The sequence below is a fragment of the Numenius arquata genome, chromosome 12 (genome assembly GCF_964106895.1).
Source record: "Numenius arquata chromosome 12, bNumArq3.hap1.1, whole genome shotgun sequence".
Lineage (NCBI taxonomy): Eukaryota > Metazoa > Chordata > Aves > Charadriiformes > Scolopacidae > Numenius > Numenius arquata.
In genome coordinates this window covers 38,429,105-38,446,020 of record NC_133587.1, presented here as the reverse complement: position 1 = coordinate 38,446,020, position 16,916 = coordinate 38,429,105, and the positions used below count along the sequence as shown (strand labels likewise).

The following is a 16,916-nucleotide window of genomic DNA, read 5'->3' as shown; positions in this document are numbered from 1 at the left end:
AACTTCAACTGCACATTCATTTCAATTAATTGCAAAACTTAAATTATTTTAACTGCATTCCATATTCCTACATACTGAGATTTTTCACTTTTTTTATTCTCAAATTGAGTATCAAAATCTGCATCTGATATCAGTTGCACCCTGATGTAAGCTTAGATTTAACTGCCTTCTTCAGCTTTAGATGGGTGAACTCCTTCAAAACCAGTGACAGCCTAACTACCATGCTTCATTATCATCACATCCTCTCAGACATGCCAACAAGCTAGAGAACAGATAGACCAGAGCTTTGATATAAATTAGGATTACTGTACTGACAGAAGTCCAGTTATCCTGATTTATACCGGCTGCATAATTTAATGGGCAGTGCTCACACTGTCACAGGGGGTAACAGAAGGCCACAGCCAACTAGAAAGCTACCAATCCTTTTGCTTCTAGCAGTAAATTTTGGGCATCTAACTAGTTATTTTGGCACGGCAGCCAAATATTTCTAAGCCTCAAACAGGTGTTTCACATTTGTACGTGAGCATAGGTTGGCACAGCAGAAACAATGGGACAGGAAAAGAGTCACTGCACACACAGACGTCGGTTGTGCATACACAATACAACCGCAGCAGCCGGTATTAGACCTACCACTGTTGGCCTGATGGCACAATTATCCTTTTCCCAACAAGAAATCTTGTGGGTCTTTAATTAAGCCTCAGAAACACTAAACATAGTAAGCTAGGTCAGATAAATGCCAGCCTATTTGCCAAGTAACAGTCACGTGCAATGCTGCTAATTAGGTGGGAGATGTTTACAATGTTAAGCTCCAAGTAACACAACAATAACACATTGACACATCACCTTAAAAAAAAAAATAGCTTGAGCTCTAGTCCTACCTGCTGGAAAGGTATCTGAACAACGACAACGCTCTAAAGGTCATTCCCTTTCTACTTAGCATTGCAGGTACTCATCACTAAATCTCCAGCAATGTTTAACCAGGTACGGGTAATATAAAATACACACAGTTCCATAAACTAAAAGATGAAGTTGCTGTTCTTTTTATTGAGATGGCATTATAACACCAAAAATGTTTTACTTTCCCTAAATATGCACCTATCTGTTGAAGTTACTTTTGTACACGATTTTGTGGTAACTATTGTGTTTGTTCATACCTCCAGATGCTGTGGAGTCTCATTATTCACTTTGAAAAAATAAGTACTTGATGCTTAAAAGCAATGGATCGAGGTGGCTGTTATCCACTGTAATTTTCCTGACTGTACTGGATGAAAATATGTATAAAGGTCCAGCAAATGCCCTGTCCATGAGTTCCACAAGAGGAAGCCCAGACCACAGTTGTTACATGGAGACAGAAGACATAGCTTATTTAGGTATAATAATTATTCCGCAGACTTATTGGCTGATTTAATTCTTGATATGTGCATATTCAAACTCCCAGGTGTGATACTGCATGAACCAATTAAGGCCCTTTACAGAGACCTCCTGAAGAACCGGTACAAGATTCCATATAAAAGCATATACATGTACATGAACAATGGGTACAAGAAATGAATTTAAATGATGGCTCAACTACACAAGCTCAATTATACTGTTGGTTTCACAGGTATTGGTCAATTTGCAGCTTTTATTTAATCATGTACATAAGATCCTCCAATTTAACTTCTATCAAATTCAGCACAACATGTGTTGACTTCAGTGGGTACTGAATCAGGCACTGTGGAATTGTATCTGGTTTTACATACTCTAGCTTTACAGATGTAATTTCATTGACTCAATTAGGCTACCAGTGATTATGAAATGCAGTACAAATTCCTCACGAGATCTCTGCATGGAAGTGAAGCAGAGAATGTTTCTGAATGGCAAATTACTTTTAGGATACTTTCCTCCCCTGCACAGATTTCAAGCCCATATTCAGTCTCACAATAGTAATAGTACTTAAGCATCCTCTTTGGAGGACTATCTTAACTGGAGTCATTTGCAAGGCTTATTAAAGTTAACTTACACACCCAGCAGATTTCCTTGAAGATGAATACTGAAGTGGTTTGTGTCCTATTGCTCAAAAGCAAATATCTTAGAAGCAAGATGTTGTCATCCAGATAAAACTTTTCATTAACAACAGATTAACCAGTTCTTTCATGCTGTAGTTGATTCTTATCAAACTCCACTAACAGATAAGTACATTTTATTGATTAAAAACAATCAAAGATAAACTCAATCCCACTCAAACAATCCCTGAAGTGGAAACTAATGAGGGCCAAGCCTCGCAATTTTCAGCACCATCCTGCAAGGATCAAAACTCATCTTGCAATCAAGAAGGAATCAAAATCATGTTGTTTACAGGTGGAAAAATCAAGCCGGAAAAATCAAGCCAAATAAATGTATATAGCTTATCCAATTCGTTTAAGACCCTGCTTGAAATTCTTCCAGAGTTCCTATATACATATTATGTCTGTTGGGAGAACAAATAAACACAGGCGGCTATCACCGCCCAGAGCCATAGCCATCATAACTCTATGGAAAGGAAACACTCTGAGAAGTAGTCGGTATAGAAAAGATATTTAGGTAGCAGTACCAGAAATGTGAACTCTGCTTATCAGTAACTGGAATTTAAGGCATCTGTAGGATCAAGGAAGCATCAATGAATTTCCAAAATCTTCTGAAGAGGACTATCCGTGAAGGCCATTCAGTTCCTGCTCATTCTCTTCTCATCAACAGTTTTATGAGCTTAAAATGGAGTGAATCTAACCATCTTGTTTGTCACGCTAATTTCAGAAACACTAGAACTAAGAAGGAAGCAAGGGCAATGGTAAGGAAACTTGTCAGTGTTCATTTGTTTGTTTAACTGGTAAATAACTTCAGTTTCTTCTTCAACTTGCCTCTGCACACTGTCACTTCTAAAGGGGACTCTCAGAAGTTCTCAGCGGGCAAGGCCGACAGAACTACAAAACGAACAACTCCTGACCCTAAGTTTCGGATGCTGATTGTTACACCAACAGAGTGAGTGGCCCCCGAACAGAGCAAGTTTCAGCATTTTAGTTTATTTTCCACAGCAAGTAACGCTCCAAAGGAAGGTTACTTAACCCTCAGCACCAACAGAGTCAAGACAGAAGTTTTTAAATGCTGGTTATGCCAGGCACAAAAGACACATACAGAACATCTGCTGCATTTAACTCCTCACAACCAGCACAATTCTATCTGACTTAGATGAATTCAGAGATTTCAGTGTGACTGCATTTACCCTCCCCAAAATAAAAAACAGAAAGTGTTTCTGCAAAGGGAAATGGATGGCACCAAGTTCTCAGCACATGCAAAGCCAGATACGTGAGTATTAAAGGTGAAGCAGAGGATGATTGGTATGAAATCCTCAGTGCTAACTTGGTGTCCTTGATTTAAGCCTTTACAGCCGCCCAGGCAGGGCACAGGATCAGAAATGCCAGAGCTCACTACTGGACTGGAGTAATTTGAAGCTTCCTACAGGTTCTACCTCATTCTGGGCACACCAGTGTTTTGCAAAAACCCTCCCCATCACTCGGGCTGGATCAGTGGTTCTGGATTCAGTCACTCAGGGACCTAAGGAACAGAAATTTGGTGAGCCATTTTACAGCCTGTACTAACCAGGCAACCCTCTCAGATCAGCTAAAAAAACCAGAATATCTGATTCTTTTTTGATATACAGATATATTGACGTACACCTGCACACACACACACTACCTAGTTACATTTACACCAAAAAATAATCTTGCATCATCAGAAAGTCCCGGGTTCTAACTGCTTAGCCAGTCACTACTTGTTGCATGCTTTAAGGTTGTGCTTTCAAATAATAGAAATATACGTGCTCTTATCAAAAAATCTTATTAAACAATTACTATTGGTTCTACTAATACTGTCTGGAACCCAAATAACAGCAGCCACCCTGTTTCTACCTTTGATTTTGTTATTACGCTTTCTAACAATAAAATAGTCACTTTCTAACACTTCAAGACTGTGTTTAAATTTAAAAAAAAAAAAAAAAAAAAAAACCCAACCAAACAAACTAAAACCTGCCACTATAGAAAGCTAGAGAAAGGGGATTATCACAGCAACTTTGATTTTCCTTCTCAGTGCCAGTTAAAATCTATGGATATTTGTATTCCATGTTTGTAACCCGCATGAACAGTGTTGGACATCTCTGTAATTCTGCACATGAATAATATGAATAATCATGGATACCTCTGGTCCCAGGTGTGCAGTAAAATCCAGTGTTACAAGAAGTACATTCGGACAGTTAACCATTATGAGCACTTTTAATTATCTTTAAATCAACAATTATTCCTAGTAGGTCCTCCAAACAATTTTTAACAAAAAAACTAATTTACTACTCACAAATTAATTAGTATGAGATAAAATTAGTTGCATCTTTTTAAATGAGATTTTGCAACCAAGGTCAAGGGCAGTAAACATCTACTTCAAGTTATAAAAGCCATTGCTTTTGGATTATGAAGTATTCTCAATTTTTTTTTTGCCTCAAGGAAATGAAAAATTGCTTTCATTGTGTGATAGAAGAAGAGACTTAAGGGAAATATGGCACTTCAGACTCCAGTGGGTAATCAAACGAAAATCACTCATAGATGACGTTTTTGACAGGAGTTTGTTCAATTAAAGAAAGGCAAGTTTTTACACAGACCTAATCATGGCAATAAATTTTCAGAACCTATACTACTGTTAGGAAATATGCATACTAGTGCTAGGAAATGGCTTGACTGCTTAAATTCCTCAGCAACCTACAAGCCAAATGGGGGCCTCTAACATATTAGGTCTAAGGCAACAATAGTCATACCACTCCAATAGTGCCACCTGCTGCAGATTTTAAAAGTATACAGTGGTCTGCAGATCCAAGTAACTCAATTTAAAGAAGACTGAACGATTGACTGATATAATCAGAAGTCATAATTTTGTGTGTATGTATGACAATACAAAAATTAAATATATTTTTTAATTAGTAATACAGGCTAGGGGTACAAAGGAAGTTGTTCCACTGTGGTATAAGAATAGAACCCACAGGTAATCCATTTCCAAGTTTATGTCAATGGCATAACAAGGACTGGTTACGTCAGCTCACTACACACCAAAACCACATTTAACCCTATGTACTTTGTGATATCACGTGGATCAGACCTGCAGCTCATTTTGTGAATCATATCCTGGTTGCAAATCTTCACAAACACACACAGGGGTGTGTGTGTATATGTGTGTGTATACTACACACATGCTTGGATAGCAAAGCATAGACACACATATATATACACACAAACACCTATATACACACCTCTTGAGACTGATTTAAGACGCCCTGTTCACAGGTTTCCCTGAAAAGGAAACAAACTGCAATGTATACGGGACTGGTTCAGCAACGCAAAAGGTAATCCCGTTCCTGGTTCCAGTGATCTGCTGTACCACCTGGACCCATTCACTTCATTTCACCGGGCATCTGGATTCTTTTCCCTGTTTCTGGTTTTGCTGTTTACTCATGGAACTGTTTGGGAAGAGACTGCCTTGGATAATCCATTTGAGTAAGTAAGTGTGATGGCTTTTTCATGATCCTGAGGGAATGGTAAAGTACAAATAATTGATAATAATCATAATTTCTGATCAGATGCAAACTCAATATACTTTAAATGCTCTTCTGAGAAGTTAAGTGTACATCTTTTAAGACAGAGCCTACATTTCATGTTCAAGGATGCTATCCTGGTAATGCTTTCTGCAACACATAGTCAGGTTGCACAAGTCACTTTCACAGGAGGTCAGCGAGTCAAATAGTGTGACCGGAATTTTTAAAAGGTTGGGTAACTTTTATGACCATTAATAATGTTTGTATTGAATGCCAGCTCCAACTGTAATGAGGTTAATTGAATCTCCTGCCCCAATGTATAAACCAACTGCCTGAAGGTCCAAAGGAGGACTCCATGTGCCAACAACTCAGAATGCTGAACAAACAAGGCAATTGAGGTACTTTCTACAGAGCACTGGGTGTTTGTCACTACTAAAGGCAAAATATCAAAGTAGATCTACCAAAGCCATGATGCATCAGAACAACCCTAACATGACACGTGCTTTTTTCCAGGGTCGAGAGAGAAGCTAGCTTGAAGACTATCTACGGTGCCTGACAAAGTATTGTGTTCACTGTTCTTTCCGTGGCTAAGGCAGAAGAAGACTGCAGTTGAGGTAGGCAATGCAGTTTGCAAGACAAAAGCATATTGGGAAGGCAAAAGTGATTATTAATAAGTGAGTTAAAGCAGACTTACACATGAGCCTGCTGAGCCTTACCAGAACTCTGTGCACTGCGTAACTAGTCGTCACCTGCGTACGCACAGCTTCCAAAGGGATTCCCAAAATCTGCAGGATACGAGCCTGATTCAGTAAATCATTTATAATGCAAATCGTCGCATAATTTCTGCCAGTAACTGGAAAAATACAGCACACCGGCATTCTTTCCACACGCTGCCCTTTCACACAGTTTTTATGCAATGTTTTTCCTTGCAAGGAACCTAGCAAATGCACAATTATATTAAAACTACTGTTTAACTGCATTGTTTTTTTCATGTACTACTCTCTTGGGCCCTTGCAATCAGATGGAACTGTTTCAGGGACAGAAACTTGCAGTTTATCGTCTTATACTTTATTTGATATGATCAAAAGCCACGTATTTTTAAAAATTTTTGCCTCGTTATTAGATAATACGATAACATGCATGCTAAGTTTTAAAATGTGGCTTACCATGCATTTGAAGTGTTCTCAGTAAGGAAATTGTTACTTCTATAGTTTATTTTATTTTATAGAAAGGTGGAAAAACTGAATGAGTGGGAGTAAGGCGCTCCCATCTCCAGTCTCTCAATTCCAAGGGCCGTTGGCACATACTGTTTTGACTCTGCACCCAGGGCCTGAACACTTCTAACACATTTCTTAAAAGGGAACGATAAACACAGGAGAGTTAAGGAAGGGAGAGTGGAGGGGAAAAGATGCAAAACGTGGAAAGAAACCTAAAGAAAGATTTTCCTGGTGGAAATACTGTCTGGGGGAGGTCACCATGACAGCATCCCTTTAAGAATTAACATTACTACATAAACCAGTATTACCCAGCCCTTTGTGCACCTGACTGTGTTCAATGAGGTTTTGTATTTCACTGTTTTTTTTGGCAGAGCTTTGTATGCTCGCAACCTTAAGTCAACATTAAATCCAACTATCCAGTTATAATCATGAACTCTGTATGCGGTAGCTCCAGATGCACCGCAGGGAAACAAGCTGACTGAAATCCACAACTTCAGAGTAGACCACGCAACTTCTGAAAGAAGTCACGGTACTTAGAAAAAAGTTACTTGCACATTTAGGAAGATTTCAGGTGCTTCATATGTGATTTGCTTTTGTTGCCGACACAATGAAGGAAATGTCCTGCTTCTGCACGACTTTTTCTTCCTTGTTGGAACAGATGGTGAAGGCTTACAAATACATGACTGGTATTTTTTCAGTGACTCATACCTCAGAGCAACAAGCTTCAGATCGTGATAAGCAGCCAACCAAGATGGATGTAAGCTTACTCGAGGAGCAGTATGACCATATAAAACAGAAGCAAAAACTGCAATCGCACATTATTGTATTTAAAACAGGTATGCTTTTATTTATAGGAAACAATGCAGATGTAGATGTAAAGACTATTGCTTTAAATCTTGAATAACTCCTAGCTTTGTTCTTTTTATGCTCAGCTTCCAGAGAGGTACAAAGTTAATTCCCTTTCTGTCATTTTGGTTTTTTATTCTTTTCACTGACTGGTGGTTTTATGTTTATATCAATTAGCTTCACAGCAGTGAAACACTAACATGAATTTGAAATAGATTAATGTATTTGAGACAAGGTTTTACAGCTTTTGTGTCGGTAAAGTAAAATTCTAAACATAAATGGCAGCTCTTAGAGGAGCCAGGTACTTTTTGTCTATCATCAGTATATTTGTGCAATGCATTTTGTAACATTTCTGCTCTCTTGAATTCTTCCATCAGAACAAGCAATTCTGGGTCTTCTGAATCTCTTTCCATTCTTTTTTATCTGTGTAAAGAAATGTGTCCTACAAGACTACAGGAAACAATAGCAAATATCAAGTGACTACCACCACTTGGGTGTTGGTTGAAAAATAAATTATACTAAGAGCCATAGTGGGTAACTAAGATCCAAACTTTGAACAAGCGGTCCTGTTTTGAAAGTGTTTTCACTGCATATTGCTTGGAAAGTACATGAATAGAAAGACAAGTAACAATATATATCATTCATCTACCTGCTATGTCAGATTTTATATAAGAAACTCTCAAATATTTTAAAGTTTTTAGTTAGACTACTGCTTGCAATATTACAATGATATATTTTCATTTACTTCCCAAGTTAAAGTGATATTGAGAATACTAAGTCAATTAATGAGGTTGTCTTCTTGTTCACCTCTCATATTAGTATTTAGCTTAACCAATGCAGAACTTAAGTTATTTCCTTCTTTACACTTTCCTCTACATTTTTCAGCAGCTCTAGATTTTGGCCGTGACAGACTATAACATCAAAACAATTGAAAAAACACGCAATTATGAACTATACAAAAGATTCACTTCTTCAATATTCTTTCATCCAAATGTCTAGAAATTCTTACGGTAAAAGAATCTACATCTCTGTGAGGAAGGAAAAGATAGATATATATATATATACACAAGCTTATTTTATCAGGTATGAGAAGGCAACTAACTTGAAGACAAAACAGTCCATCTAATCAGCTATAGCAAAAACCTAAGTCAGTTAAAGAAAGGAAGCAGAAGTCTGTATTCAGATTAAATTCAAATGAAACTTCAGATATAATGAATGTAATCAGAGCAGATTTTTTGCAAGGACACCATTTGAAGATTAAAGAAAAGACATAAGAAAGTAGGACTGCACAGTTTCTGCATAGTTTAAAGAGGGCTGGAAATTCACATAGAAATATTTTCATATACATATGCATAATCCCAAACATTCATAAAACCACATAACCTACTGCACTGAACTTCTATCTTTAAACAAAGATTAATGTTACTGTTAGAAGTAGCTGAAGTTTGGGGTTTTTTTGTTATGCTGAAGTTCTCAATGTCCTGAAAGGTGACCTTACACATTCCTGTGGTTTGGAAGCTGGGAAAGCTAACATAGCTCAGCACTTTGAACCTCTTATATGCACCACTTTCCAAGAGCACGTCAAGCAGAAATGAACACTGCCATATCAGGATAGCCTGCTGCCCTACACTCCTTAAGTTACAAGCTTAAATTATCCAGAAATTCCAACTAGTACCAAAACGCAGTCCCTGTATGGATCAATATTTTGTACTGGCAGCAAATTGTTTCCCTACCTAGAGGGTAGAATTATGGATGGGCTGGGAAGGGGACAATGACAGCACCACCACAACCCCACACATACTGACAAACCTCAGAGGCCAGACACAAAAACCTCATGAGATTTAAACCTCATGGAAGGGGAACACCTCCAGTCTCCCATGGTCTTAAAAATCCCCGCCAAATGTCTTTGTTCTAACTAGTGAAACCCTAAATTGTTCCTGCCTGAAAGACCAGCTGACCTTCCTTGATGTCACAGGGGTTTTGAGCATTTCAGGTTTATTGCACCACAGTTGGAATGGTAACTCCAAGTTTCCTTGAGGACTTTTAGCTTTGTCACTACCTCTTTACCAGAGTCATGAAATTGTGGACCCTTAAACAGAGCTTAAGATTCTCTAACTTTTCTAGGGTTTTGACTGCTGGGTTAGTAACTGAGAAGTCACCTGAAAACAGCTTTCTTCTGTTCCTTCCCCAATAGACACAGCCACGTTCATGCTTCTGCCTGTTCCTGATTATCTGAGAACAAAGAGCATGACAAGATTTGAAAGTCGCCAGCTAGGGGATAATACAGTAGTGTATTCATTATTTATTGGCTAAGAAGCTGAAAAACAGTATTTACTTTAGGAATTAAATGGGAGCATTGAGCGCATGCAGTCACAACAGAATAAACATTGGGGCTCTGACTGCAGAAATCTTTTCCAAGAATTTCCCAATCTAACTTGAAATAAGATTAACTTTTATCACTCCAGAACCTTAAAAGTATCTATTTATGATGACAGCATATGAAAAAGGCCAAATGATAAACAACCCTGCAACAACGCTATTATGCACAATTAAAAAAAGAAAAAATAAATAAAAAAATTTAAAAAAAAAAGAAAAAAAAAGATAAAAAAAGGAAAAGAAATAAGCAGATCAAAGATCTGCCTAATTAAAGTTTTCTTTACAAGTTTAGAGAGCTGAATGTGTCACATTGTCACAATTCAACATGTCGTGGTTCAGGAGTCTCAGATTTCTATCAGAGGTCATGGCTCAATTTTGCATACCACACCTGTAGCCAAAGAATCAAATCAAACCTGAACTCAAAACCAGTCCAGACTATTAAAATTGGACTATATGCCTTACTTTGAACTGCCTGATCAAGTCAAGCCGGATGGTAATTCTTCTGATGACCTCCTTCATAAGGTTGGAGATAAAACCTGATATTGCCTATCAATGCCAGTTCAGCCAGGAGTGCAACTACAGCCCCAAGAACACGCAAAGCTGCATCACCTCAGTTTCTCACTTCTTTCTCCCTTGCTTTTTCTCTCACGTATGGAGAACAAGACCTAATTTTTGCCACTTGGTGTGATATTGTGCTGTTCTGCAGAACACACAAGGCTCTATTTTGCAAGTGGACTTTTTGTAGCCACCCAAGCTTAGCTTTATTTCCTTTTCCTGTTTCATAACTTCAGTTCTCACTGTTCCATGACAGAGGACTGTGTGTTCTTATCTCTATGAATGGTTTCACCCTAGGAAATTCTGTTAGCATATATCTTCGCTGTATAGACACATGCACAAACACATGTATATCTCTAAGTTCTGCGTGTGCTTTAGACTCCTTTCTCCCGGTAACACTGCAGGAGAGCAGGAGATGTGGGCTAACACGGTTCTCTCTCCCAGAGCTGTGCTGCAAAGCAGCTCTTATCAGATCAACCCTACACGGCCAACCCAGGGAGCAGAAAAAATTCTGTGATATTATGGTGGTGGTATTGCTTCAGCAGTGGGAGACAAAGACAGCAGTGAAAGCCCCTCCTTAGCCAAAGCCCTGTTGTACAGGTTTATTTACTGCCAGTAAATCAGCTGGGTCTGACATCTTCAAATATTTCCTTTTAACGATGGTATGGAAGACAGTTATAAAGAGGGGGTTGTGGTGCTGGGTTTTTTTAACGGCAGCATCCCATTCAAACTAGCTTCATTTCAGTTCAGGGTTACAATTCTTTTAAAGTGGGTACTCAGATATTCTGTTTCAGAATATAATCAGGGCTCTTCTATGTCTACTTTTTTCACTTTAATATGCTTCATAATTCATAGAATCATAGAATGAATCATAGAATGGTTAGAGTTGGAAGGGACCTTAAAGATCATCTAGTTCCAATCCCTCTGCCATGGGCAGGGACACCTCCCACTAGAGCAGGTTGCTCAAAGCACCATCCAGCCTGGCCTTGAACACCTCCAGGGATGGGGCATCCACAACTTCCCTGAGCAACCTGTTCCAGTGTCTCACTACCCTCACAGGAAAGAATTTCTTTGTAGTATCTAACCTGAATCTCCCCTCTTCCAATATAAAACCGTTACCCCTTGTCCTGTCACTACACTTGCTGACAAAGAGTCCCTCTCTGGCTCTCCTGTAGCTCCCTTCAGATATTGGAAGGCTGCTATAAGGTCTCTCTGGAGCCTTCTCTTCTCCAGGCTGAACAACGCCAGCTCTCTCAGCCTGTCTTCATAGGGGAGGTGCTCCATCCCTCTGATCATCTTCATGGCCCTCCACTGGACGCGTTCCAACAGGTCCATGTCCTTCCTGTGTTGAGGACTCCAGAGCTGGACACAGTACTCCAGGTGGGGTCTCACGAGCGCAGAGTGGAGGGGTAGAATCACCTCGCGAGACCTGCTGGCCACACTTCTCTTGATGAAGCCCAGGATGCGGTTGGCTTTCCGGGCTGCCAGTGCACACTGCTGGGTCGTGTTGAGCTTCCCATCCACAAGCACTCCCAAGTCCTTCTCATACTGCAACAGATACAGTTCCTATAACTCAGCCCTGTAAATAAGGTCAGCGTTCTGCACAACTCCTACTTTAAACTATATTTATACTAACTGAAGTATATTTCATTAGTACTTGTAATATCAACAGCACTGTTCAGTGCAATGGTTCAGTTCCTATTCATTTTCAAAGGCATAGGGAGCCCATCGTGCTCAGTAATCTCATGGCTGCTATGTGTAATCGAAGTAGCATTAGCATTTCTATCCCTAATATCTCATAAATTTCTAACAGTAACTTTCATACTGACCAGATTCTCTCCCACTGTTACAGCTACTCTATACGTTTCATGGACCAAGCAGATTTTTCCTCTGAGTGATCATTCAGGCAACACTAGTGTGATAAGCTATTTACTTTACACCATTTATACTGACTACAATAGTAAAACTGCAGTAAAATATAACAATACAAGCCTATGTGTTAATGATCCCTCATTAAGAAGAAAGAAACTAATAATTTGTTTCATCTAGAAGCAGTCACAGTGTTTTTAAGTTGTGAATACAAACTTCAAAGAGTATCAAACAACATTATTGTCTTTCAAATCACAGTATCTACCAAGACACAGAGGAAGTCCCTGCTCACCTTACAAATTTTTGCTTACAAGCAATTAATTACTGAAAGTCAATTCTCAATCTGTGTTGTTAATGAGTCTTAGAGTACTGATTAGATCAATATTGACTTGATAAATCTCCATTTCCATTTGGCTGACCCTAGGGTACCATTTATGTCCTCAGAACTGCAAAACTGAGCATGAAATATTTCTACTCCATAAGCCAGCATCAAAAGAACTTGCACTCATCTCAACCACAGATGGAAAGAGCACACATCAACTCATCTGTTAAAGCTCTTTGGTTCAGTTTGTGACACAGAAATTACACCCTTAATTTTTGCCACCATAGTAACGTGCATATATGGATTTCTCTTGTAGGTGAACATGAATCTGTTCTCCCAGAATCAATGGTCAATGCTGTTTTAATTAATAAAAAAGTTAGAAGATCAAAGTCATTTACAGAATGTGTTCCTGTCAGAGAGGTCAGACTGGAGATGACCAGCGGTGGCAACGTCCAAGACAACTCACCGTGGCGTACTCACCTGGGAATTCACCGCCTGGCGCAAGCGCCATGTCAAGGAGTTCCCTGGGATCATTCCCACTGCAAGAACAGGCCATGCAGTTTTGACAATCAGAGGCTGATTTCAAAGGAAAACCGCACACTGCAACGCAAGGAGTTAGAAGGAGCAAGTGAACTATCCATGCCCAGTCAACTGGGAAGTTCAAGCACGTTGAACGATTTCAGCAAAGAGAATGGCAGCAACATTGCAAGCACCTGCCAAAAGCCTCCACTGAAATCAGCCACTTCAGCAGTTTGGACACATCAACTTACTTCTTCTACAAAATGCATGCCAGCCTGCAACAAACTAAACTTTTACCCTTTCCCTAATAAAAAGGGGCCCAGAATTTCTGAAGCAGCAAGGAGGCTTGGATTATACGTCTCACAATGAAGACATTCTGTACTGCAGAAAACTTAAGTCAAAAACTTGACTAAAACTTAAAATAGCAAAATAGTCTTCCTAGTTACACTGGTCAACCCGCTGAAGGTCTACTATTTTTATTAGACAAGGAAGATCCTTACTATATAATCTGCTGTTTTACAGTACAGTGTAAAATGAGATCTTCTCATGAAGATGGTGGACTGCAGTGACAAGATACTCTCTTCTGTCATTTCAGATATAAGAGCGATTTTCTCTTTTTTTCCTATTTTCAGGTTACTGATTTTAGAAACTAAGATCTTATCATAGCAATATTTGACATATCTGAAAGAGCTGTAGCAAAGACTAGTAGAACTACTGATGAAGCAAGTAGGCTAAATTTCAGTATGGTACGATTTAATTAGACAATAAACAAGTAACAAATGAAACAGTATTGAAGGTGATTAGTACACTTAACATATGATTTCATCGTTCACTTTGCTCGAAAAAAAGATATTCAATATACTCTGATGTCAGTATTTTTAAAATAAATGAATAAAACCTCTGAACATTTCTATTGTTGTTTTAATGGGACTTGGTAAATATCACCTTTTTCTTACACAGAAATTCTATAACATATTGTTGGTTCCCATCTATCTCCAGTATTTCATTAGAAAACAAAAGTCTGAAATAATTACTTATCTCCTTGATACCCAGTATCAACGTACCTTCCTTACCAGAAGTACAATGCATCTTTCTGCTGGTACAACTGTATGCCCACAAAGGGGATATAACCATTTCAACTACACAAATATAAATGTAGTAGTACAACTATTTTTTATAGCTAGGGTTTAACATTTTCTACATTTTTTTAACATTGTGGCACAACTGCACTACAAACCTGTGCAAGTTTTTAAAAGTAAGTAGCTATTTCTGATCTTCCCTCCTGTAAGATCTTTAGAAGAAGGAGTCCCTCTTTTGCAGGTGCTTTTCAATGATAAAAACATGAGCTACGTATCACCCACTTCTGGCTGCAAGTATTCAGATGGGTCTCTTTCTCAAATGTAGGCTTCAGAAAAATTGGAGACTTGAAATGTCTCCCCATTTCATGAAGACATTAATTTCAAGCTATATTCCTGGCAGCCACTGGCTCTTCTGAACCATTCCATATCTACCTGAGCCCTGCAAGGACAGCAAAATGAGGATCAGGTGGACAGCCCACAAAGCTCTTCCTGATCCCTGCAAACAGTCTGTAAGCACACATCCCCAGTTACCACCACTGTCTCAAAATCACACCATTCACACACAAAGAAAAATGAGGAAAAAAAAAAAAAGAAAAGATACTCAGCTGTCGTTTATGTCCTTCTAGATACAAACTCTTCTCAGCAAAAAAGATAAACCGTCCCCTCATATGGTATCTTGGAAACAGAGTTAATACCAATGTGCAAATAAAATCCTATTGTCAAAGACAGAACAGTGTTATCCATTTCTAAGAGAAACTACTGTTTTCTTTGCATCCAACACCCCTTCAAACCATTAATCTTTCATACAATTCCATTGACTTTTGTTGTGTTTGATGGAGGATACTACATCTGGAGATGTTTGCACAGATCGGTCAGAGCCCATGCTTCCATTGCAGGAGATTCACAGCTCTAAGTGCATCACAGTACTATCTTACGTCCACAAAAATAGAAAAAAAATCACGGAATATAATGCTATTTCACTCTCTCTGGCCAAACGTCATTTTCTCTATGCCACTCAAGAGTTTCAGAGCCAAACTCTGTAGTGTCCCACAGCAATCCAGCCACCACCAGCAGGCAGATAGGCACCTGTCCCGTAAGTGACAGTCCTTAAGATAGTGCTGAAAAGCACTAGCTATTACTAATAGCAATGAGCACACCACAGTAACTCCTGAAGAGTCTTCCACTCATCCTCAGTAAAAGCAGGAGAATGAAGACATAGGTTTCGGAAGAGGGATTCATTGTGGTTTTTTTCAGGTTTTCTAGTGTTTTCAATTAACTGGTCTGCCCAGATCAGTTTCCACCTCAGATGCTGATATCTGTTTCTGGGTAGGCATGAGAAATTAATAAAGAATCACAGCTACTTTTTTTTTTCCTTCACAGTGGTTACAGTATTTAAAGAAAGATTAGAAAGGAAAAAAAAAAAAAAGATAAAACACAGATATGCTTAATAGGTATAATAGGGAGAAAATACTAGATAACAACCATCCCATATGAAACAAGAAATGACCTGGAGGGAGGGAAATATTATTAAATTACAATGAATTTTTTTAAGTATGCAGTAAACATTAGCTTTCTATTTACTTGTCTTGCTGATTACAGAGAAAACTGATTTGTACTCCTGCCTATCGTTGTATTGGAGTGTTACTTTTGTTATATGTCCAAGTCTGTAGATGACATAAAACTAAAGGAATAACTGAAAGAAAAACCCTATGTTAGCAAGAGGCCACTATAAAAACTATTCAAAAATTAATTCAAGATCATTTTGCCTAGATACTTGCAATTATACACTTGACAACATTTCAGCAAACACAACTTAAACTTTTAAATCTTTTAAATCAGTATCACAGAAAGTTTATAACCTTACCTAGCCACTTACCTACTCTATAAACCCATTTGAACTAAATTAGTGATACTATTTTCTGCAAACACTTTTAAATTGATTTTAAAGTGCTTTGAATTAGTTATCTTAATTAAACATGGACCTTGAATATCTTGATTTAAAACTCAGTGCAGGTTTATGCATGGACTAAGTAACTAACTCCTTTGTAAGAGCTTTCATATAAACACTTTGTCCTTTCCCGAGGCTTCTCTAGCACATTACTGCACTTTGTACTGACTAGAACTTATTTAGAAAAGGTATTTTGCCTTCAGAGAAGTCTTTCAATTTAATTTCCAATGACATTATAGAAGAACTATTTCAGTAAACTTTGATTTGTTACTGGAGTAGTTTTAGTTATGAGAAAAGTTGCTATACTTGCATTTCAAGAGACTGAAATATCACACAGGCACATTGTCTACTGAGAAAATTAATTTTTTCCTAAAACAACTTTACTAGAAATGAAACAGGGAAATATGAGAAAAAATTGAAAACTTCAAATATAGGAAGTTCCAGTTCTCAAGTGGACCTGATTTTCAAAACCCTATACTGTTAGCTTCTTCATGCTTGGAGATCATGGAACAGTAACTTTAGTCACTGAACCACAACTTTAGCGAAGTTTCAAGCACTGAACTCAAGACTACCATAAAAGCAACTTTGCCCTTATTTT

General features: G+C 38.3%; 1 protein-coding gene across 1 annotated transcript; it reads left to right on the top strand.

The window, feature by feature from the left end:
• Window positions 1-7,411: 7,411 nt before the first annotated feature.
• C12H9orf152 (chromosome 12 C9orf152 homolog) lies at window positions 7,412-13,660 on the top strand. Its single transcript, XM_074157674.1, has 2 exons — window positions 7,412-7,640; window positions 13,089-13,660. The coding sequence occupies exons 1-2, from the start codon at window positions 7,412-7,414 to the stop codon at window positions 13,658-13,660; spliced, it is 801 nt and encodes a 266-aa protein (XP_074013775.1).
• The last annotated feature ends 3,256 nt before the right edge of the window (window positions 13,661-16,916 follow it).